Source organism: Xiphophorus couchianus, chromosome 22, assembly GCF_001444195.1.
Source record: "Xiphophorus couchianus chromosome 22, X_couchianus-1.0, whole genome shotgun sequence".
NCBI lineage: Eukaryota > Metazoa > Chordata > Actinopteri > Cyprinodontiformes > Poeciliidae > Xiphophorus > Xiphophorus couchianus.
The window spans coordinates 11247925-11272878 of NC_040249.1; the positions used below are offsets into that span (position 1 = coordinate 11247925).

A 24954-nucleotide genomic window follows, 5' to 3' on the forward strand; every position below is an offset into this window, starting at 1 on the left:
GGTTTTCCTGTGATTAATGAGAAGTCTCACAATAAGCAGGGAGATTAGGTTAATTATCCCCAAAATTATCCTGAGTAGAATACTAATCAAGGGTAAAGGAACAAAAATGGTGCTCAGAAGCTGTCCACACGGTTGACCCAAAGAATAAGTGGGTTAGCGGCATTTACTCTTGGGGATTTAATCACGCACGGACAGCAGACACACAGCTTGGTTGCAAGGGTCGCTGAGTTTGGTGTTTGGGGAATGATGACACATCATGTATCATCTTTCACATCCCAGTGCTGCTCGGAATAAAGCCTGGGACGGCAAGATGATTGAGTAACAACTTACCATAAGACCACTCCCATCCAGCCTTATATCTAAATATTATGCGTGCACAGGGTTCACATTAGTCCCTCAGCACACACCAACTCAGCTGCATTACTCTATCTCCTCTGGATGTCTTTAAACAAGATAGATACGATGACTTTAGCATCATGCGAGCTGCATTTATCATTGTTAATTTCAAATGAAATCATCCTCAAGCTTCCCTGAAGCATGGAAAGGATGACACAACAATGTTTTTCTCCACTATGTTCCTGTTTGTTGTGTGTGCTAAGAAAACTGTGATTCTGGTGATTGCTTTTCACAGAGAAGAATGAGCAAATCCATATTTTTACATCACATTTTATTTAACAACATAGCTTTTGCTCTTCAGAGTACAATCAATACAAGATACATATGACAAAATATATATTTAAATAGAAACTGAAAAAAAAACATTAAGGCATCTCAGTCTTGACAACATGAATGATTAGATTAGTGTTACAGGTTTTGTACAGGGCTTGAAGGCACTACGACATAATGAGAGCTGAAACCACACAAAAGGGATTTCTTAAAGCATAGCTGGGTAACTTTCTGCACTTACAGAGTGATGACAACATGTAAGTTTTTCAGTGGTGTGAATCAACAGTTTACAGTGTTTCAGCATTGAGCCAGAGCAGACACATGGAGCCATAAGAGGCAGAACAGGTAGTGAAAGATCTCTCTCTCTGCCAAATGTCTGGTGGCATTGTATTAACACTTTAATAATCCCCTGTGTTGAGCATGAACCCGCTACAGGGCAAAATACTGCAATTATCTTTTATAACGCAAGCCAGCCCGGTGCCAGTGTGACTTCTAGACTGGGACCGACATTAGAGGGGCTTGCAGAGACTCTGGAGAATAACAGCAACAGAGAACGGTCAAGTTGCCAAGGTGTGTTACCAAAGCAATCATTTCCTCTGTGTGTTCTTGAGTTTAAGGGCCTCTGTTATTGGTTCTGTGACCTAAAGCTTGCTGGGATGGCATCACAGAAACACATAAACAGCTCAGTCACATCCACCAAACCCCAAGAAGGAAAAGCAAAGACTTTCTCATTCTTTCCCCTTCTTTCCCTCCATTTCACACTTACATCTGCATGCAGGCATAAACAAAGCTCGTGGCACACACGCACATGCACTCATCAACATTCGCACATACACAACAACAACAATTTAAAAAAAAATCTTTTATATATACATGTTTAAGCCTGCAGTGACACAGAGTTTAACACTCTCTCAACTCGCTGGGTGATTACCTCTTTTTAAACTTTTGAACTGTTCCTATAGTTCTCTAGAAATTTTCACTTATGAGGCAAACTATAGAAATTTGCATCCCTGACTCCTAATATTCATCAATAGAAGCTCTGAAGTACAAACAGTAGATTACTGTTGCATACAAAGCTGCTACCCCTGGATATTTTTTATGTGCTTAAGTGTTGATTTCTCAGATAATAATAATAGATGCATCAACAGGTTACTTAAAGCATTTTTCATTTGAACAAAGGCATAAATGAACAATAGGTGGAGCTGAATTCAAATATTTCAGTTAGAGTGTCTACAAGCCCTCTTCTCATGAGTGCCATCACACTGTTTCCAGTTGTTTGGGATATTGCAAAGAACAATTTATAAAGATTAACTATAAGGAGTGAAAAAACAAGGACATCTTTAAAGTTTAGGGCATCCTATTAAGAGCTAGACACCCAATAGTGATAATATAGCACAGATTTGGTATGATTTGAGCAACCATATAAGAACTACTTTTGCTGGTGTTTGACTGAATCAGGCTATGCTATTTGCATAATTGAGAGTGAGAATGTAGAGTATGCTGATACAGGCATTTGCTATGTTTGCTGAAACCAGACTTATGGGGGCTGCTGGGATCTCTAAAGCTCAGAAAGGGTAAGCCCCCACTATGATGGTGAGCCGCAGCACTGAGCTGGCGCGGTAGTTCATGGTCAGATGGTGAGTGATCATCTCCAGATCTACCACGTACTCCTTGGGCCCTGATAAGGGCTTGGTAAGCACCAACATGGCACTCACATTACTGGAACGCTACAAAAAAAGAGAAGAGGAGGATGGCTACTGCAGTTTATTTTACAGAACATTCGTGTGACATTGAAAGAACAAAAATGAGCTACAGTAATATTAATTTTAAAAAAAGCTTCAGAAAAGAGTTACCTAAATTACAAAAATGATTGATTAATTACAAGGCCTATAATTAATTCCATATATTTTATTCACATTACGCCACTGTTTACAATACAATATGAATATGTTTTAGCTTAAGTCACATAATCAATTAGTAGTGGAACCAATCCAATCAAATTGGTGTGGAAACTGATAGTGACAATTTTCTTGAATTGGATATTGGGCTGCGGCCACTGATCCATTCATTAACCCAAACAGAACAGCTGTGCTGCCAAAAGGCAAATTTTGTCTGATTACATGGAAACATAAATATTTAAGTTTACAGCAACAAAAAAACTTGACCCAGTTAGACAAAATATTGACACAAAAGCTGTATAAATATATGCTTAAAATGCGAACTGATGTAATTTTTTTCTATGTAAAAGATTATTAAAGCTGTAAATGCATGGGTGAATGCTGCTTTGAAAGCCTGTTGTCCAGTGACATATTATATTGTTGAGAGACAGAAACACAGCCCCCCATTTGTTGCGTGTTCTGTGGAAACATTTAGAGCAGCAACACTCTGGAGGAGATAACACAGTGCAGTAGCAATAGTGCAGTCACATGATGAAAATTGCATTTTGTTCACAGGGATATGTCCTCCTCCCATGTTCAACAGTAGGCCCAGGTCAAACTATTTCACACAGAGCTCTGTGCAATGTACTGTGTGATTGATTGGAAGCATTCAATTAGTTCACTTTGACTACCTGTTTTTTTTTTGTTTGTTTGTTTGTTTGTTTCTGAAGGCATTTATCAAAGGTGGTGAGAAATTACGTACAGTTGCGCAATTCTTCACAAAATAACAGCAAAAATTGTCAAATGGCTAAAAATTGCTAGATGGAAATTGTAAAGTTGTCCACAGAGGAGGCTGTCTACAGAAAAGTGTGGCGCTCTCTTTGTGGCCATCCTTTGTCTATATGCTAAAGGCCTGATGTCTGTTAAAGTGGGAGTGACGTCCCCAGGTGGACTGCACCATATGGGAAAGGTGTGTGCAAATACAAACATCCACGGGAACATCCATGGTGCATCAACTGTTTGGCTTTGGGTGAAGCATGGAAGAGCCTTTAGACATGGAATAATTTCATGTGAAATGGATGTTGATGCTCATTAGTGTAAAAGGTTATAGGGAAATAGTAAAAATATTACATTCACACCTGGAAGTTGTTCATGTAACAAATATTAATCATTTTCAAACTCACCCGAAGGAAAAACTCTCCTCCATCATTCCCAGCTTTAATTCTGAAGCTGTTGTGTGTGTTGGTGTACACAGTAGTGGCCTGAATTTGGAAAATGTCCGCTGGCACAGATCGCTCTGCCTGGATGCTCATGTATTTGTAGACTATTGACGGAGGGAGACCCTGGCACTCAGACGGAGCTCGACAGATACAGCGACTGCAAATTCAAAAAAATTAGGTGAAAACATTTTTGAAGCCAGCTGACAAGATACACATGACACAGGAGAACAACAACAAAAAAAACTGCTCACTGACTTTTCAGAGGTCAGGGTGTAAAGAGGCTCGCAGGGGTTTCTAGGGTAACAGCGAAAACCTCCATAATAGTTCCAGCACATTTCATCATCTTGGCAGTCATGGGTCCCCATCTCACACTCATTAATGTCTGGTGAAGGTAACAGAAAGAAAATTGCCCCAAAGTCAAAAGCAGCAGGACTTCCATGCACTCTTTATGCACTCAATGAAACAGATGTTGAAGCTCAATCAACATTCAGGGTCTGTAACTTGTAATTTGCAGGTGGTAACTGCAGGAAAACCTCCATGTCTGTAGTTGAGGAGAAGCCCCTGATGTAATCCTGCACAGGGCAGTAACTCAAGCTCTCTCAGTGAAGCAGCGTGAAAACAGAAACATTAAATGTTCTAACCAAGCCGCTATTTCTGGCACAGCAATCTGAATTCAACACCTGGACGGCCGTCAGACCCAACCGGATGGATTCATGGTTAAAGGCTGCACCTGATGAAAGGAAAAAACTAACAGCTCTCCCTTTGAGAGAGCGCCACAGCTTCAAATAAGTACACCTTAACAAACCATGATCATGCACATGAAGTTGATTGATCTGAAGCTGAAGGGCAACAAAAAGTGCAGGTGCTCCCTAGCTTTTGCATTACTTCCATGACAGTTCTGCCTGAAAAGTGGAACACCAAATGTTATTTGTGATAAAAACTTGTGATCGTCAAAAGCTTTGGGAGCAGGAAGGAAGAATAAAAACTTACTTATGAAAATTATTTTGTGTAAAAAGATAGGTTAGGACAGAGAAGTAAATAAATGACATAAGAGGGGAAATGATTTATGGACCCCTTTACCTTGACACAACCTATTTCCCTGGAGCTGATATCCTGGCGGGCACTCGCATGAGTAACTTCCAGGGGTGTTAACACACTGGTACTGGCACATGTAGGTAGACAAGCTGCATTCATCAATGTCTATTCAAAATATAAACACACAAACACAGATAAAGGCTATGGTATGTGTTGAAAAACTGTTTATTTTATTTTTGTATGTAAATGCTGAATATAAGTGTGGTTTTCTGTATTTGTCCACCTTCGCAGGAGACCTGGTTTGGAGCCAACTCGAAGCCGTGATCGCACTGACACAGGAAGGAGCCAATCAAGTTGAAGCAATTATGCTGACACGAAGACTCCACTTCGCATTCATTCACATCTGAAACAAAAGCAGCAGTTTTTTCTTAATATGTTTATTTCAGCTGAATTCCCTTAGACCTGGTACTGTCGGTGATTATAAATAAGATTTTTGCTCTTTGTCTTCATTTTGCAGAATATACAGCAGATCAATTGTCTTAGTTCAGAAACATATAAAATTATTTGGGTTATTTGGGATTTGAATATATTACAAAGACCTGTTTTGTCTCTGTAAGCTTGCTGGCTACACTCAGTTTCATTTAAAGAGGTTAATTCTTTACTTAATAAGCAATCAATTAAGTATGGAGAAAGCAGTGTGAAGGAATGAAAAGAAAAATAGTAATGTCAAAATTTGATGACATTCCCCCTCAACATTTTTTACTGATATTTATTTTGTGTGCAATAGTAAATTAATGTTTTTTGTGAAAAATCTTTTTAGAAAGTCTGCTTGTTTTTGCTGTGGCGCCATTTTGCATAGTGCATGTGTATTGGGATGAAAGGTGTAGAACTCATGATAACTCGAAACTTCAAAATGTTTTAGTTTTTGTTGTGATGTCACTGTTTCATTTCAACCCCCACTCCCCCAAATCCAGTTTGCTTAATGGAAAATTTGTTTGCAAATTAAAGTTTGATGCTCTTCATACAGTCTATCACTGCCCCCATGTGGTCAAATTATTCTTAGATGAATGTATCAGAAATTAGGTCAAACTTTTATCAGTTGCCAGAGGCAGGTGAATCAGTGGAGACGGCATTTGCAAAGGGTAGCACAGGATTAAGTAAAGTCAGTCTGTCATTGCGGTGACATTTGAGTTGTGTAAATTAAATATGAGTGGCATATAAGTGGGCTTTATGTGATGTCCCAGAGTTTACTATATCGATTTGTTTGTTTTAATTGCATTCATTAATTTGAATATCTGCAACCTAAGAAAACAGAGAGAATAAGAAAATGTGCTAATATTTATTAAACTGACACTCTTTGCTGCTTATTAAGTTGTTCTAATTCAGCTTACTTTTACTTCTGTTGTGTTTATATTTTTTGTGTTTACTTTTCAGTGACATTTGTTCAGTTCAGAAATTTTTGCTATTTTTGTAAAAAAACAAAAAGTCTTCAATAGGAAATTTGACAAAATTATATGCCTTTTTTGTTAAGTATTGAGTGCTAACTGATGTAGGTAGATGGAAGGTAGTGCTGGTTACTGGGATGCCATTAAATAAATTAAAAGGACATAAGTCAAACCTTAAACGATCACAAACAGCATAGAATATTAGTACTTAATAGCACAAACCAGAGATGCGCAAAGACTAGAGATGCAGTGAGAAGTGACCAGAAAATGCTAAATTTCAGCTTGAGCAGCCCTTATTGCAAAAATCTGATCTTTTTCAAATCAGTAAATGCACCATATCTAAGTGCAGTAAATGTTTACAGTAGCATCTTTCACTGTGTATTCTGTTACTGAGAGAAGAAATTTCAAAGCTAGCTATTACTAGCATTAGTGAGGCGTTTTAAAAAAATAGCACAAAAGAGAAAGCACAGGGAAAATATTTCTGTGGGTTTTCTGCAACCAATTGACACATCTGCTGTTCATTTACACTAGAAGTGAGTGAGAGGAAGAGTTGGCCTTTCAGCAGATAACAGGAAGGTGTAACCTATTACAGTGAACCTTATATTTTATAATGTTAAACCTCTGCTGTGAGTCTTTTACAGTTAAGGCAAAGATCAACATTCTCTACTCCAAATTATTTTGTCTTTGTTCTAAAATAATTGAAGGAAAAGCAGGAATTCTAATTGTAGTATCTCTTATTATAACACTTATTTTCTTAATGACTTACCAGTACATGAATAATTGTTGTGGGCTAATTTGTAACCAGGATTGCATTCACAGTAGTATGAGCCCAGAGTATTCACACATCCGTGCATGCAGTAGTGGCTCATGGCACACTCGTCTCTGTCTGCATTTGCAAGAATGTCATGAAGGCACAGGCAGAAAGAAAAAAAAAAGTTACTGCCAAGTTTGTTCGTTTTTTAAGTGTTATTATCGCAAGATAAAGTGAGAGGGAAGTGTTATTTTTTTGTGTCTGTGGCTCACCGACACAGCTGTCCCCATTCCTATAGTAGCCGAGAGGACACTGGCACGTGAAGGAGCCTCTGGTGTTGTAGCAGGTCTGTTCAGGCCCACAACTGTGTATGCCTGTTGCACATTCATCTATGTCTGCAGTAAACACACAGAGAGACTCTCAGAGAAAGCTGAACAAAGTTAAAATGGCTGCATGCAAGAAAAACATGGAAAATCTACAAAGGAGAGCAACATGCCTGAACTGCAAGCACGCGATAATGCATTAACTGCTTTAAATCCGTGATCACTAACACCATCAAATGAAACACAAATGGGGATGCACACACATGCTCACCTGTGGAGCAGGAGATTAAATAAAGAGAGTGTTTGTTCATCAGCTTTGGTTGAAGGGGAAAACATAGATCATATCCTCTACCATTAAGGCAGTTTCTTGATGGGGGAGGTCTGTATGTATAGCTGGGAAAAACATGGTTCTATAATTCATTTACTGGCAATAATTTATTGCAAGGCTCCACAGAGTCATATTTAATACATTGAACTATTATTTCTTTAGAGTCAATTTATTTCAGAAACTTAATTCCCTAGGCAAAACACATTTATAGATTTTTGTAAACACCAATATGTTTTCGCAGCTTTAGTTCTGTTAGTTGTGCTGATGAGCACAAGACGTAACATTAGCATGTTACCTGAGACCAACATAAAAATATTGTTAAAACAGAAATACGGGCTTAATGACAAGAATGTCTGATTAAAGGTTGTTATTTTTCAAAGGTAATTTTAATGTGTCTCATTGGAACCCATATGCTAGTTAATTGAATATGACTTCACTCATAATGTATTTGTACCTTTAAATTTTCCATTTTTTTTCAATTTAAATGCATTTCATTGGGATTTTATCTGATAGACGAATCCAAGGTAGTGTTCAATGGACAGAAAATGATTCCGGGCTATCCAATTTTTTTTTTTTTTTTTACAAATAAAATCCAAAAATAATTTCATTCAGGCCTGTTTAATCTGATACCCCTACATAAAATAATAATAAAAAAACTACTTTCAAAAGTTACATAATTAGTAAATACAAATCCTGTTGTTAATTTATCCTCAGCAGAAATACAGTTGTATTGTGGAGTCTGATGTTTGTCATGAAAAAAAAAGAGCACACCAGTCAGATTAGGCCAGGGACTGCAAACCTACCAAGACATTGCCATTCCCCTAAACCAGGGGTCTTCAGCTCCAGTCGTCAAGGTCCAGTGTCCTTTAGCTTTCAGACGCATCCTTGGACTAACGGTTCTGAATGAACTGGCTGAATCACCTCCTCAGTAAGCAAAAAAGTTCTCCAGAGTCCTGATAATGACACTAGATCTCGAGGACTGGAATTGAAGACCCCTGACATAAGCTGACAGTGGGTAAGACAAGCATAAAAAAGAAACGCAGTAAAGATAATCATGGGAACTGCAGGGGCTGCAGAGATCCACATCTCAAGTAGGAAAGCTGGTCAGAGTTGATGGAAAGATGTTTGTAGGTAAATACCAAACTCAATGGGGCTGAACACCAGTGAATACCACAGCCTGTTAGATTTTTTGTTTTGTTTTGTTTTGCAAAAGGTATTAGATGTAATATATAGTTTTCTTCCAACTTCATAATTATGCACAACATTGTGTTGGTCTATCACATAAAATCCCAATAACATGCATTGAAGTTTGTGAATGTAGCATGACAAAAAGGGAGAACCTCAAGGTTAATTAATACGTTTGGAAATAAATATGACAAGTTATATTTCCAACATAGGACATAGCCGTGAAATTTCTGACATTGTTCCTGTAAATAAATTTTCTCATTTGGTCTGTGCAGATCCAGAGCTTTTTCAAAACAGCTTTCTCAGCATAACCCACACACATAAATATGTCAGTAGTGTATACTGTCATCCGTGAGGCCCACCAGCACTCCTCTTGGGTGGTCTGATGCAACCCATCATATCCAGACAGCTACTGGGCATCAGTTTAACAGCATGACAGACACTTATCCTCAGTACCACACACACACAGCAAGAGAAAAACTACTATTATTGCATGGTAACCTAATAACAATTGGTACGAATGTGATTTTAAAAATAAACTAGAGTTGAACTTTGTTTAAAAGACACGGAAATGCCAAACCCAAGCTTGTCAAAATGAGAGAACGAAACCAAGTTGCCCGCTCCGCTAAAAACCTTGAACCCATATATGTTCATAAAGCTGTAAAGTTTCACATCCAAGTTCTTCAAGTGCACCGATTATTCAGTCGCTCAACCTTCACTCTGTCAATGGAATACTTTGCTACAAAAGAACAGAGGGAGAGAAAAAGAAAGGGAAGAAGCCTGAAATGCCCTCGACTCCATGAGGGCACAGTGATGGCATGAATCTGCACCTCAGAGGACAAAAGCAAAGCTTGTCTGAAGGTGCTCCACTAAGACAACAGGTGCAAACTGCACAAAGAGAGGAATGCACCCACAGGGCTTGTTGCTCACTGGACCGTTAAGTAAAGAAAGAAGATAAAAGAAGTTTTGTTCTGGAAAATCTGTGCCCTGATGTGGCATAAAATGCTTCTTGAGCAGTGCATCCATAGGCGGCACCAAGCAGAAATGAGTAAACAATTTACTGTCCTGACATCAACTCCATATCTATCAATGGACGTGATGCATCTATAAATTATTGTTTCTTTATTATGTGAACTGGATGCATTCTTAAACCAGACAGAGACAGATTAAACAGGTGAAACAGAAAGCAGATGCAGACACAAGGTTTCTAACCACCTATTAAAGGAGTCAATAGCCACATAAACTACGAACCAGCAGAACAATGGGATCTTTCTGTTGTTGTTGTGTGAATACTGAAGATAAACACAATGTCTGAATGGGTCTAGATTGCTTGGACAAGATGTAACAATCAGAATCCTTGATCATATCCTTGTGAGTCATAAACCAGCCCAGTTCCTGGAGGTATGCAGTGATTCATGCAGACTGGAAATGCCCTGCCCTCCAGCATTAAAGTAAATTTAAACAAACAGAAGTTTGATGCTTAATGACTACATTTTCTCGATCTAAAGCCAATGTAGCCTCAGCAAAACAGGCAGCAAACCCTGAAGCTAATGAAATGCTGTGGTTTTAGTGACACAATTGGCAAACTTCATCTGTTTCTCAGACGTGTTATTTTAGAGATGATTTAAGATGCTGGAGTGCATAACAACACCTGTGTTTGTGAGGTTGTGCTTAAGCATGGCATGTTAAAGCTATATCTCTGTATACATAGCTAAATCCCTTCCAACAAGATTATTCTTTAATTGTAATTATTCTTATTGAACCCAGTAGCGCTAAAGGATTATGTGAAATCAGAATTTTTTGATAATCTCAAGGGATTTAAATGAACTGTAAAAACAACTCGTAAAATCTTAGGTGGCACGCTTAATTCTGGCATCAAGGTGTGGCGGACGGTGTAAAGGCCATTGGTCTTATGTCAAAAAAGTAGTCGAAAAAGTTCAACATAAATGATTTTTTGATAGGTAATTGTAGCCAGCTGTAGATTTGTGGATCTGCTATAAGCAAGACAAATTGTAGGTCCATTAGTGAATTCCAAAAGATCCCAAATGGTTAATGTTTTCTCATGTGTAACAATGACTTCATTGTGATATGAAAGCAAACGTTTGGCCACGTACAAAATAAAAACCAGAAAGTGCATCTAGGAACTGTAGGCCTGTCAAAATAACAAATTTTTCTGGACAATAAATTGTCCCAGAAGTTATTGTGATAAAAAATAAAATTGGTGTTTTGAAGTTACCATTTTCAAGTAATATGATGGTAATGGCATAATTTAAAAAATAATATATTCTTAGGGATCAATAAAGTTTAAATTGTGATATTTAACACTGGAAAACATTTTAAATATCCAAAATGACTAAAATGCGTCAGCGCTCTGTTATGACTTAGACAAAAAATAAAACATAAAAAAATAGGCCAATGCCATAGTTTATTTCTGATAGTGTTTACTGTACTCGTCTTCGAGTGAAAAAACTTTGGATAAGCTGTGTGGCATGTTCACAATAAACGTCCAGGCAGACTAAAAAAGAGAGAAAAAAAACCATAAATACTAAATCATTGCAGCTTGAAAGTTCATCCACTAGAGTATAAATTCAGACCAACTCCCTGCAGTGCAGAGCCTACAGGAAGACAAAAAACAAAAATATACAACCACACAATTACTTCTAACTCAAATAAATGCATATCACCGCATACAAAATAAAGAGAATATTCATAATACTAAAACAAAAAAGAAAGCTGTGACCAAAAATACAGTATTCAATTTAATAGAAAAGACTCAATATATGCAACGTCCTAATGATGACATCATGTGACTCCCTCGTGGTGCGCTTTGATCTGGAAATAACTTTCTTTGAATATCTGAAAATGTTTTACACTGAAAATTTCAAGCTACAATGGATATATCAACTGACGCAGGAACACTGTGTGTGCACCCACGACGAACTGCGCCAGTTTGAGCTGAAACCAAAAAGTAAGTTATGTCTGATGCACACATGTACTGTATGTGTGCATGTATGTTTATGTCGGCACGGACTTTACTGTGGGACTACGATACAGTTCGTGACAGCTCCTCCTTCACACAAAACAACAGAAACAACAAATAAAATTAATTGTGAAATATCTGTAAACAGATTTGTCCTTGGAGAAAAGGGGCTAGTTGAGACCGATGCACCAGACTGAAGATTTTTGTCATCCAGTTTTTGGTAGAAAGAGAGATAGAAAAAATAAAAACAATAAATCATGCAAATAGAAATTGTTTAGTTCGTTTTAATTTATCATGCAATTAAGTGATTTATTGCTAATTGCAACAGGCTTATTTTTGATACATCCTATTATATATAAAGGTCTTTATCTGGTCATGCTAAATCTGTCTGAGGAGATTTGAAGGTGGATGCTTTCAGTTTGATTTTTTGTGTGTTTTGTTTGTTTTTTTAATCACTGTGCATACAAGGTTGTGGGAGGCAGAGCAGCTACAGAGGGTGGGCATTGACCTCTAATGAGGCCCTTTTGATGGTGCCCCTGAGCCGGAGTCCTTAAACGAACAGAATCCTGCTGGATCTGGATCCCATGCAAGAAAATGCAATTCAAAGAAACAAATGTGGCAAACTGTATGTGGCTTAAATATAAAGACGGCAGTTCTAAGGAAATTCTGTGCGTGGAAAAGTGAGAGTCATCTTCTCACTCCCTCAAAAGTAAGCCTGGAGAACTTTAAATAAAGACATATGTGCTGAATGAAGTCCAAAGGTTCATTTTCAAGAATATCTTGTGGTGACTGCTACTTTGTCACTAAACCTCTAAGAAGCTGCCAATACAAAGTTACACAAAAGTTTGTGTGTGGGACTGGGTGGGGTGGGTCCACACTGTTTCGTTCCCAGCTCCCATAAAACCTTGACCGCTTGCCACATGCTTTACAGTTAATACAGTTTACACGAGAAAACAGATTTTACTGCAACAAGCCATCAGGAGTGATGATGTGTTGCGTGTGGGGAAAAATGACTCCTTTCACTGAGGTCAGATATTTATTTATTTTTTTTCTTTTCTTCTTTTTTTTTTTTGGTGAAATTTATTCAGCATCGCTTACAAGTTCCTTCCAAGTGCGAGCCTGCTGAAACATCACAGGGAAAGATAAGCCTGTCCAGCAGAAGATGTGAAAGGAAAGAATGAGGAGAAAGGGTGGAGGCTGCCTTCCTTTTTTCTCTTCTTTTCAAACAAAAAAGGGTTTTTTAAGATTTGAAGCAAGATTTACGGCTGTGTGTGCTTATGTGATGTCAGGGTTAAAAACTCCTTGCTTTTCAGGGAGATTAATTCTAAATGCCTCGCGGGAGCAGGGGGAGTAACGGGAATGGCGGCAGCTCAAAGAATGCGAGTGTGTGTAGGGGTGTGCGTACATCTGAGGTCCTGTTTGAGGTGCTCAACAAATGGCCTTTCTGCAGAGCTGTGAATGTTTTATAGAGTGGGCTGGTTCAGAGTAAAGAGCTGCTGTGAAAAAAAGAAAAGAAGAGAACAAGTATCTGAAATGAGTACTAGACATCCTTTGGCCTAAATGCTGAATAGATTGTTGTCTTAGTGACATTATATAACTTGCTGTAATTATCACTTGAGAGCATTTAGTCCTGTTTTCACTGAACCACGGCAATGGAAAGCAGGAGCTGTTCCAGGGAACAGTTGGAGGCATCCTGCTGCTGTTGGACACAGGCTCCGTTTCCCCTCTGGATTATTGGATAATTCAATCTTTGGGAAAGCAGGGGGCAAAATGTGTAGCGTTAATAACCCATAAAATTTTACAACATTTAATTTATCAGCACGTCCAACACCATCCTGTGAATGGCTGGTGTTGCTCAATCTCGAGCAGTTTAACGCAGTCAGTCTCTGCACCGGGCAACTTCCTGTAAATTTGTTTATAATTATCTCTGTAATGTAGTGCAAGCGAGTTCAAACAAAATGACGTGGGGGATGGGGGTGAATCAAATAAATTTGGTCTTATACTATGCCAAAAAAAGGGCATGAAGCATTTCCTTATTCCCCTGTCATCAGGCACCAATCAAGAGCAGCAGAAGTTGTAGTTACGGTGCCCTTTCAAAGGCGTTCACATCCCTTGAACTTACAACCACACGCTTTAATGTATTTTATTTGGATTTGAATTTTTATTTGGATTTTTCAGACTTGAGACGAGGAAGGAAAATTCTAGATTTATAAACATTATTGCCATAAAAAAAAGTTGAAATTGTGGGTATTTCTCTTCCAGATTTGCACATAGGCACTGATTCAAACAGTTCAGTATCAGTCAGATTAGATGTTGAAGCTCAAGTCTTGCTACAGACTGCAGATTAAATTAGGGCTGGCCTTTAACTAGGCCAATGTAGCACATTAATATGCTATAATGTAAACCGCTTCTCTTGTAGATCCCTGGCTGTATGTTCTGGCCTAATGGAGGGCTAAGTGTTATGCAGCTTCTAAGAAACCTTAGGCCTTCACAGAAAGTTTAAAGGTATGAATATTTTTGCAGAGCACTGAAATGTAACACTTTGAAACAAAATACTGGTCTTAAAAATCTTTGCAATGCATGTGCTTCAGCTTTGATTGATACCCATCTACCTTTCTGCACAGTCAATATTCACAGAAAGAAATCTTGAATCTCAGTTCAGTCATTTTGTCACCCTAACAATAGTTTTCTCAGGTCGCAAAAGTTATTGTCATAGAAAGAAAAGAAAGATAGAAATGAATAAACAGATTAGACTGATTATAGAAAAGGAAGAATCAGCGTGCAAAGCATGCACTCTCGGATCTCATGCAAGTGTCACCCAACAGAGCGAAAAATGGTGATTTATAGCAGCTCTGTTACAAATCACCATTCCCTTCCATCATGAGGTAAACGGAAAGATCAACACATGCGAGCACATCAGAGGAGGAAGCAGCTGGCCGTTGGACAGGCACCGACCTCGGGGAGGATAACAACATCAACATTAAGCACTCGCACCGTGGAGGCACGGCAAAGCTGCTCCCACTTCAGTTCTCCCTGCCTTCAGTAATGTGATTGTAGCAAGGAGCCAGTGGCACACCGCACGCATTAACTGCGCAATGCATGGCAGCCCTTCACCGACCAACAGGAGGGACGCCTGCATGATGGTTTGATTATGTTAACCAAAAAGAAAGGCGCTATAGTCCTCTGTCTGGCAGCAAGACAACCCTGATGAAGTACTGTCAATAAGGCATAAAAAGAGGATTGTTGGGAGTATATCTCCAGAAATGTCTCAATAGATTGTAAAATTCCTTCTGTTTTACTCTTTGATATACAGTTGCAAAAGTATTGATATTTCCTGATTTTTTACACATTTACCCCATTTTAGCCATTATCTTCAATATATTTTCATATGATTTCATGTGATAGACCATCACAAACTAGATCACACCGATAAAGAGCTGAACATCCACCCAAACTAACAGTGTGAGTCAAACTGGTATTAATCAGAGTGAAAGATCTATGTCTAACAAGGAGAATCTGTTGACTAATAAAAAAGTCCAACAAGAATAACTAATGTTTCTGAAACTCTGAGCTAATCTTTTACAAATAAAACAGAAAAGAAAAACATATAATTTTCTTATCAGTATGCCAGACCATAACATTAATAGCTACAAATCTGACAGGAAAGGGGGAAAGACATGCGGCAAATATCGTCGGGTTCGGGAGTCGAACACTCGACTCAAGGCCTCCAGATATGGGTGGCGCTATCCCCTACACCACCACGGCACGCCCCCAGGCTGGTAATTATTGACAATAAGTAAACTATCTGGCTATTTTCTTGATAATCCAGTGGTGTACTGACTTCTTAATTTTGATCTAAATGACTGGTTTTATTAATAATTCCCCTAAATAGTTATTGACAGTTATTCATTGCCAAAAATAGACTCCTAGATTGTGGCACAGCGTTGGTGTACCTATAAACTCTATACGTTAGTGCAAATGTTTAGAACTCTCGCACATTTAGAAAAATATCAGATTAAGTACTTCCATCATTTGTAAACGACATATTGTTTAATTACTTTTTGCCATGTTAACACCAACAAAATATTTTCTTTTATTACACTTGACAATTCATTGAACATTTGGGGTCAAAGTTCAAGGCTTTATTTAGTTTTTAGCTGACTAGATGCAGTTATCACTGTTCAAAGATCTACTTCAAAGATTAGGCATGCTGATGTCAGTTAATTGCAGACCTTTTGTAGCATTATTATCAGGTTATTGATGCAATATTTGCATGTCTTTCATGTGAATTTCCTAGCAGTGGGAGCTGCAAAAAAAATGGCAGTTATGCTATACCGAGCAACACTCACAGATAATTTACAAAGATGGTTGCTGCATGAAAAGGTGATTATTAACTGATTAATTTACAGATCTCTAGTTGGCCTAAATTCTGCGTGCTTCCTGATATAAGTTAAAGCTTATTGTGTGCAAGAATAGGAATAATTAATAATGAATTGTACATGTTACTGAGAAAATTAAGGGTTTTAGAATAAATGCAGCAAATGTGCAATTATAGGAAGTCAATAGCCAACCAGCCAGCCGTCGCCACAGAGCCTCTAGTAATGAAAGGCAACGTGGCTGTTGCAGCTAAAGCCGCAGTGCAACAGGTGCAATGAGGTGGACAAAACAAATCCCAGGGCACCATAACGACTGTCTGTACATACATGCATACAGATCCAAGACGGACAAAATCATCCGTCTGACGGCCAAAGGAAGACTGAGGCTTAAACAATAATTCTAAGGTTTTACTGGGACAAAGGAGTGCCTTATCATTTAACCAACAATGAACTATGTGAACCAGTTTTATTTCATTCTAACTTAGTGGAGCAATAACGTATCTTATTTCATACCAGCAACAGGGTTTCCAGGATTATGTTTTGTGTGTTTGAAAGGTTTCCTCCCTCTGCAATAATGTTTTCTTAATAGCTGCTCCCTATCTTGGTGAACGTTTTGAATAAACAAACACAATCAGATTAAAATCTGAAGGAATTTCCAGGAAAAAACTATAATGACTTTACTCACATGGATCACATGGAAAGACTCCCAAAACGGCTTTGTCTTTGTAGAAACGTCAGGATGACACAGCAACAAGCAGGACTGTTAGGAATTAACTATAAAGGTCATATCGTTCCTGCTGGCAGTTTCTTCTCAACTTTTGCAGCCACCGCTTGTTCTGCTTTCTGCATTCCTGCTTCTCACAGATCGATCTGATCCTTATCTGTACAAAGGTGGTGAGGCATTCCTACCATCACAAAAGATGGGAAAAAACTGAGAAAAAAAAACACCACTGACATTCCAGAGATATTCCTCCCAATGAATTGCATCTCTGTGGAAAAATAAATTTTATTGCCTGTGCTTGGCCTTATTTGGAAAAGTACACAAGTTCTCCATCACACAGGTTTACAGGTCTTAGCTGGACATACTTGTGAGATATTTCCAACCACTTCCAGGTGAGAAGCTCCCAGATGTAACTCAAAGCAGCCAGGCATGTAGGTGAGAACACGGCTGCATGACCTCAAGAAACCAGACAGCCAAACAAGAGTGACATGTTCCTTCATGCCCAATACTGCAGCGCATGAGCATCTAATTTAGACATAAAAAAGTAAACAGGCAGCAGAGGGGGTAGGTTCTCCAGTCCAGTCATCATTTAAGTAGTTTTACTGCAAACAGTAAAAAGAACATTAAAAATCACCGTCAGAAAGAGCTGAATAGGTGTGTGATGAGATCTATGGACATGATATTTTAGGGTATTATATTAACAACAAAAACAAATGTTAACTAATACTGGGTTCATTTTGACTGCATCATTTAATTAAATTTTAATTATGTTCTTTTGACCAAATGTGATTTAGTTTTCTGCATGCTTGGGCTTTTTGTTGCAATTTGATCTTCTGTGGTCACTGCAGGTTTAATCTGGTTTCAGTCGGCTTCATTGCAGAGCAAAAAAATAAACATAAATTTCCTCAACTAAAATATAAAATCATGATAAAGTTTTAGCGCATCTTACACTTTTAGAGAAAATAATTTATTTGCACTTAAATCAGGAACACAAGTTCTGTTTTGCATTACTCAGAAACAGATTTACTTTAGTCGTTTGTAACAGCTATGGATTAAAACTCATTGGGTATTTTCTGCACAACTAAAATTTTGCAAGAAAAAATATGTTGCACAAGTACTGATACGCCTTGAACTTTAACAGATTTCTGCAAGTTCACCAAAGTTGCAGTTGACCTCTTGGCTGCTTTTCTGTCCTTGCTCTCCATGCTCTGCTTGCAGATTTAGATGGATGGCCACGTCCAGGGAGGTTTGCAGTTGTTTGCAGTTGTGTTACTCTGTTTCCATTTTCAGATAATGTACTGTACTGCTCTGTCATACATTTAAGGCATCTCGTTTTATTTTATTGCATTATCATAACTCTGATTTACTCTTCTCCATAACTTTATCTCTGACCCAGCTGAAGTGTTCATTGATCTTTCTGATGCTGTTTGTTCAATGATGACCTCTGAGGTCTTCAGACAGCAGCTTGACTTATACTGAGAACAAACTACAAATGTGGACTGTTTAAGAATCAGGTGACTTTTGAAGGCAACTAGTTACACTGGATATGATTAAGGGTATTAGTGTTAACGCACAAAACAAGTCACACTTTTCACACTTTTATTGGTAAACAAAGATTGTAAAGATTGCATATTTTTTATCCCTTCCCCCACCTATGCATGTGTTGGTCTATCACAAAGAAATCCTAATAAAACACATCAAAGTTTAGGTTTTGTTGTGGAAAGATGTGAAATAGTTGAGACTGTATTAATATCTTTGCAAGACAATAGCAATCTGTCTGGATTAAATCTACCTGCAATATGTGCATTTTGTTTTTATATACTAATGAAACTCAATTATTTTAGTCATAGCTCAAATCATTCCTGGTTCTATTCCGGTTTTGTCCAGAACAAACAGTTGAAGAAAAAACAATTTAGCTAATAAAGTTAGCAGGATCTTAAGTGCAGTTATTTCCATGATTAGATCCCTGTTTTATTTTTTTTAGACTGTCGCTAGATTGCATTTATAAAAAAAATCTTATTTGAGTTGCACTATAATTTGAACTGCCTCCTTAGTAATTACTGAAAGTTTGTGATTACCACAAGTGCCTTTCACTTCCTCTAACATCTAATGGGTGACACAGCACATCTGATGGACAGCCTTCATTTCCAGGAGGATGTGATCTCACTTCTGTGCACAACAAACCACTTGTGAGCATCGACCGGCGCCAGTGTGCAGTGTGTGGAAGCAAGCGTCATTAAGCCGTCACACATACAGCAAAGCCTCTCGATGTCTCTGTGTGGCTAGAGGCTCCTGCCAGCTTCCTGCATGTGTCACTACAACAACACACACTCGAGCTCCTGTGCAAGCTCAGCCCAGACGGTTTTACAAACAGCTGCGCACATGTGAGGGCAAATTGAAGCAGCAATCAAAAGAACATCAAGAAGCTGAGGAACGTTCTTTGTTTTGCGGTTTGTTTTACTTCTAATCAGCTTAAACAAAAGTGCGCTTTTGTTTGAGACTATATTTTTCTAACAATTTAGATTTTTTTGGCAGAAAGGCAGCAGATTACAGTAGATTTAGCCAATTTTCTTTTTTAGAGTTTTTTTTATGACACTAGTGACCTTTACACAACAGTAGATGGACAGAAAGAAGTGCAGACAGAGAAGTGGACTACGTGCAGCAAATTGTCCAGAGCCAGAAATCAAGCCGAGGACAACTTAGTGGACGACTGTAGCCTCTGTATATGGTGCGCCTGCTCTAGCTCTGAACCATGTGGCGCCCCGATTTAGCTGATCTTTCACCAGCTAGCCACAAACCCGGGGCTTGAGCAACCTACGTAGCTGGTGCTCCTTGGCTGGTTGTCCATGGCACTTCTGTGGTTATGCACTAAGTGTCAGCCTTTCATCCTCCCCTTTGCCCTACCTGACTCTGCACTCTGGGTTTCCTCCACTGAGTGGTGAGTTAGCAGGGAAGAAGCCTGATGTAAGCGCTACTTGATACACTGAGGTTTCCCTCTCCATTGAAGGTTAATGGGAATTCCTTTGCTTGCAAGATACGTAGCTGTGCGGAACAAGAACGAAAACAAAAAGATGATAATGCCATGTCCAAGAACAACTGGCTGATTGTGGTGAGTAGAAGGTAATGACAGAGAAACCAGAGACTGGTGTAAACAAAGATTATATCAGCCTCCAGCACAAATATAAGCCCACATAACAGTGAGAGACGCCATCCATTTCAAACTGCAGCCGTCTCAAAGCGCTAACGCTGACAGCAACAGTCCATCTTTGTTTAGCTGCAGTCGAGCAACAGTTCACCACTTAATGGGTCTCCGCCAGCTTGCTTATGTGGTTGCTTTAACTGATATGCTGCCATGTTTTACACTCCAGTAAAACCTAATTGGGTTCCAACTCAGAAAAACACATAAAGCAACTCACACGTATCGTCGCCCCAGGTGTAAAATCAAATTTGTTGCTTTCACTAGAGCCATGTGACCACAAACCCCTCCACACAGCCACTCAACTACACGCCTCTGCCTGCTGGTGAGAGGAACTTCTCACTCCCCACTTCGCCTTATATTGCATTTATGGTACTATACCTCACATATCTCAACAAAGGAGAGGGAAAGAGACTCCCTCTATTCAGATGGTAAAGCGGGTGTCAGTGTGTGAGTGTGCAAGTGAGACAAAGAATGAATCTTTCAACCACTCCCTATTTCAGAGGATCAAAGAGACTTGCTCAAACACAAGATCACACCCACGCCGTCTCTCTGTGCATCTCAACCTCGTCGAGACCCTGCTTTAGATGCAAAGGCTTCACATGAGCATACTGCTTTCTTGCAATATTGCAAAATCATCTGCTTGATTTTTTTTTCTTCTTTTTTTTCCACCCCCTGAAGCGATGTACTTCAACACTCAAAACAAGAGGAATTTTAGACAGAAGCTGAACCATGGCCAAAAACATCACACTGCAAGCAAGCAAAGAGTTTAAAGAACATGACATCACAGGGAGAAGGAGTGAGAAGCTTGCAACACATCTGGCAGCTATGCATAGTTGAGCTGCTGATGGCTGTCAAACAGATGGATGAACGGTTCACCTTTCTAACTTGGTTTATGGAGGCTCTAAAGTAGTTAGAAAGTAATTGTCAAATACCTACAGTGACAGGCAGAAGAAACCTTTCAACATCTGTCAGAACAGTTGGGAAAAAAATAACTGAGTACAACTTCTCAGCTCCCACTAAGAGGGACAGTAATTAATCAAAGGACTTGATTTGATAATTGTCAGAAAGTGTGGCCACCTCTAAATCAGCAGAAGCAAACTGGATTATTATGCCAAGAATCAGCATTACCAGTAACCATCACACTCCACCGGACCTCGACATCCTTTCCACTGGTGGTCGACCCATGGAGGAAAAAAAAAAACAGATGCAAAATGGGGCTGCAGGGTTATTGGTGGGAAATATATATTTCCTAAGCTATTACTGAAAATTAGACCTGGCTGATCTTGTAAAACAATCGCAGTCAAGATTGTTTTTGGTCGATACAAAAATCTCGATTTTTGAAAAGGTATTAGTAGACAAATTTGGGGAAACAATTTGTTTAGTGCAGTTGAAAAACAGTGAATTGTCTTAAAAGGTAAAATTCCTTTTTTGGAAACTACAAGAACTTTCAGTAAGACAATTATTTTTACCTTTTATGTGTACTTATGAATAGACCAAAAATGCTGAATTGAAATATGGTGATTTGTTTCAAAATTTCAAAGAAAAACTATTTTCTGTTTACTTCCCGCCCTCATTGTAAGGGGATCAGCCAGTGGCTTCTTTCCGCAGAGTGGGAGTGGGATGAAGTGGGCGGTCTAATCTCTACCTTCAGTGGTCATTGGGCAAGAATCACGGTAGACTTTGGAAAGATCATCAGTCCATCACAGGGCAAGATATTTCATAAATAATCATGTAAAACAGATGATTACTTTTTGACAGGTAGACTTTGTCTTTTTTTTTTTGAGTCTTTCTTGCACAAGTACCAGAAAAACCTAAATCAAACAGAACAACAAATTTGAGTAATTACACTGTTCTAGTTTCAGTAACAATAATCTACCACTTATTACATCTGGGTCACACTAATAATAATAATAATAATACTTGTGATAATGACAGTGATTCAATATACTGTGCAGCTGTAGATCAAAACTGTTTAAGTACAAAAAGGAGTAAAAAAAATGTCAGCATTCGCCAACATTTATAGTTCTTGGTAAAACTGAGGCATGGTGCATTCACTGACTGGAAAACATTTAGACCGATTCAGCTAAAAATCAGGCAATTTCTTGTTGCATCACAACTGCAAATTTCAATGTAACGGACAAGGGAGAAATTTATATAGGAGACAAGGAAACTAAAAAGTCATACAGAAAATGAGTACGTCAAGTTGTTCCTGGTAGTGGCTGTTTGAAGTATTGAATTATAATGTGTACAACGTTGATAGTCATGAAATACTTTTGTAACTAAAGAAAACAGATTTGTGAGGATAAAACACTGGAAACTAGAAAAAAAATCACATTTTCTCATCTCATAGGTGGCGAGAGGTCTGAAGTGCAAACATGATTTTAAAGTATAATCCTTTTTAATAGAGTAGAAACCATTTTTAAATCATTAAGTGATATATTAAGTAATAACTTTTTTCTTTTATGTTGGGTATCTGGAAGTCAGTAATTGCCAATTCAGGAAAAAAAAACAAATCTAATGTAGCAGTTGTTCTGTTAAGCATACCTCTGCAGATGTTCTGCTCATCAGCAGTGAAGCCACTAGAACAGCGAATGGTTTGGCTGGTTTGGCTGGTTTGAGAGCCCCTGTGGCCCCCTGTATGCCGAGTGCGATGTCCCTGGTTTGGTGGGACAACAGGAACCTGGGGTACCTGCTCAGGCAACGGAGGCGGGTCCACCTCGTTTGTAACGTAGATGATGGCACTCTTGGGAAGGCAGAGGTACCCGCCGAAGTGGTTGACACACTGCATCCCTCCTTTGCACGCATCCTCCATAAGTTCACACTCATCAATGTCTTAACAGGAAAAAAATTAGGTAAAACAACCTATATGAAAAGCTGAACATATGAGACAACACTGTCATTTCTTACCTCTGCACTGCTCCCTTACTTTGTCATAGGTGTAGCCTTCTGTGCACTGTGAAGACATATATGAGGACTCAGGTTTACATTGAACAGCCTTATTTCTGCTCACCGTTAGAAAATTTAAAAAGAAAACGCAGACTGGCCACATCACTCACTGAGACTGTAACGGGCTCCTCGGTCTCCTGAGACAGAACCTGCGTGAAAACCGCACACAGACACACGCAGACCCCCAACATTTCGACCCAGTTTGTAAGAAGAGAGGCGCTGTAACAAAAGACACGGAGAGTAGGGGAACGAGTGAATCATTTTCTGCTCGACAAGCCTACAAGTTTTAATACCGGTTATTACATCACTTGATGGCATTGCCTAACGAGTCCCAACATCTCCCGCTGCTGGCTCGGTGTTTATGTTGGCACAGGTCCAGCTGAAATGTGCGACTTAAGCTCAGTCAAGTGTTTTTTCTGCTGTTTTTCTCCAAAAGGGGATTAGAGCGTACACGCGTAAAGTGCGTGCGTAAAACTCGTCTTCAAGTGCCAATAAGTGCCAAGATCATGAGCAAGCTCTGGAGCTCATGTTAGGTTGTGAAAAATGTGTCCTTCAATGATTAGGCAATAATCACTTATAACCTCAGGTATTTTTTTTTCATTGCATGCTTCAAAATAAAAATAAAAACTTTCGAGACATTTCAAAGACAATTTCTCTAATTTTGCGTTTTCAGCAACCGTCACAGTATTGCATTAATCGTTAATAAACGAGAACACTGTATGCATCGCGCTTTGACAACCTACCTGCGTTTACCTGCGGTTCTTCAACTCCCCAAGCGGTGCTGCAGAAACCGTCTTCAGGGTAAGTAGCTGCGAACCAGGACGTGTGGCTTGCCCAGCAGTCTGGCCGCTACTGTGTAAACTGAGCAGGGGATGTTAGATGCTTGAGGGAGAACAAGGTTGTGATGAACATGCTGTTTGAGTACAGTGAGACGTACTGGAGAGGGAGGAGAAGGGGGGCGGTGTACCGAGCAGGTTCAGCTTTGAGGTTGTTTATCTCAGCGGCTGTGGTTGAGAAAAGCATGGCTCCCTCTATGGACTAAAGAATAGTAAAGGAGAAAATATTTGTAGATTCCTATTTTGTAAAAAACAAAACAAAACAAAAAACAGAGGATTGCCTCAATAAATTAGTAAGAAAAGTTATTTTTTGTGTGTTTTATCTGGAAGAGTGAAAAACATACACGTTTATTACGCACAGTGATATACTTGAAGCAGTTATTTTTGATTTTGAATTTTTTGATGATTATGACTCAGCTCATGAAAAGCAAAAGCGATGTGTTTCAAAATTTTAAAATATTCAATACCAGCGTTAGCATAAAGGTTTTAAAAATAGAAATGTTGTGGTTAAGGACACCCACCACAAGGATGGTAAGTTAGGAAAAGATAGTTGTGAAAGAAGAGTGTATCCAAGCAGACTCATGGAAAATTGAGTAGAAGGAAAAAAAGGAAAGTTGAAAAAATGGTGCAGAAAAAAACAGGAATGACCTTCGATATTGAGGGAATTGCAAAGTGTGTGGGTGCATCTGTGTGCCACCTTACACAGATGAATTCAGAACATGGGCTACAACTTTCACATGATTTATGTTAAGCAGCTTTGCTTGAAACAACCTTAAGTGCTAAAACAAACAGGAATAAAATAGGACAAAAAAAAAAACTGGTCTAAACTCCGCTTTTTAGATTAAAATTGTTTTGAAAAATCAAGACCCCAGAGTCTGGAGGAAGAACAGTGAAGCTTCTACCTATGTCAGGTTTTCACAGTCAGTTATGATTTGGAAAGTATGTTCTTTACTGATGTTGGCTTGCTGTGTTTTATCCAATCCAAAGTGAGCAATGGTCATGTACCAGAACATTTTAAAGCATTTCACAGTTCCTTCTGATGACCAACTATGTGGAGATGCAGATT

The 24954-nt window shown here is 38.8% G+C and overlaps 1 protein-coding gene across 3 annotated transcripts; it reads right to left on the reverse strand.

The window, feature by feature from the left end:
* Positions 1 to 650: 650 nt before the first annotated feature.
* On the reverse strand, positions 651 to 23976 carry efemp1 (EGF containing fibulin extracellular matrix protein 1). Of its 3 annotated transcripts, none has more exons than XM_028006775.1 (11): positions 23806 to 23976; positions 23163 to 23271; positions 23014 to 23059; positions 22651 to 22938; positions 7267 to 7389; positions 7010 to 7129; positions 5082 to 5201; positions 4844 to 4963; positions 4019 to 4145; positions 3728 to 3920; positions 651 to 2393 (listed from the first exon to the last, which is right to left on the reverse strand). In XM_028006775.1, exons 2-11 carry the CDS (start codon positions 23241 to 23243, stop codon positions 2232 to 2234), a joined length of 1380 nt encoding a protein of 459 aa, XP_027862576.1. In that variant the 5' UTR covers positions 23244 to 23271; positions 23806 to 23976; the 3' UTR covers positions 651 to 2231. The 3 variants fall into 3 exon arrangements, with proteins under 3 accessions (XP_027862576.1, XP_027862575.1, XP_027862577.1); XM_028006774.1 differs by having other exon boundaries at positions 23796 to 23975; XM_028006776.1 differs by lacking the exons at positions 7010 to 7129; positions 7267 to 7389 and having other exon boundaries at positions 23796 to 23975.
* Positions 23977 to 24954: the final 978 nt, after the last annotated feature.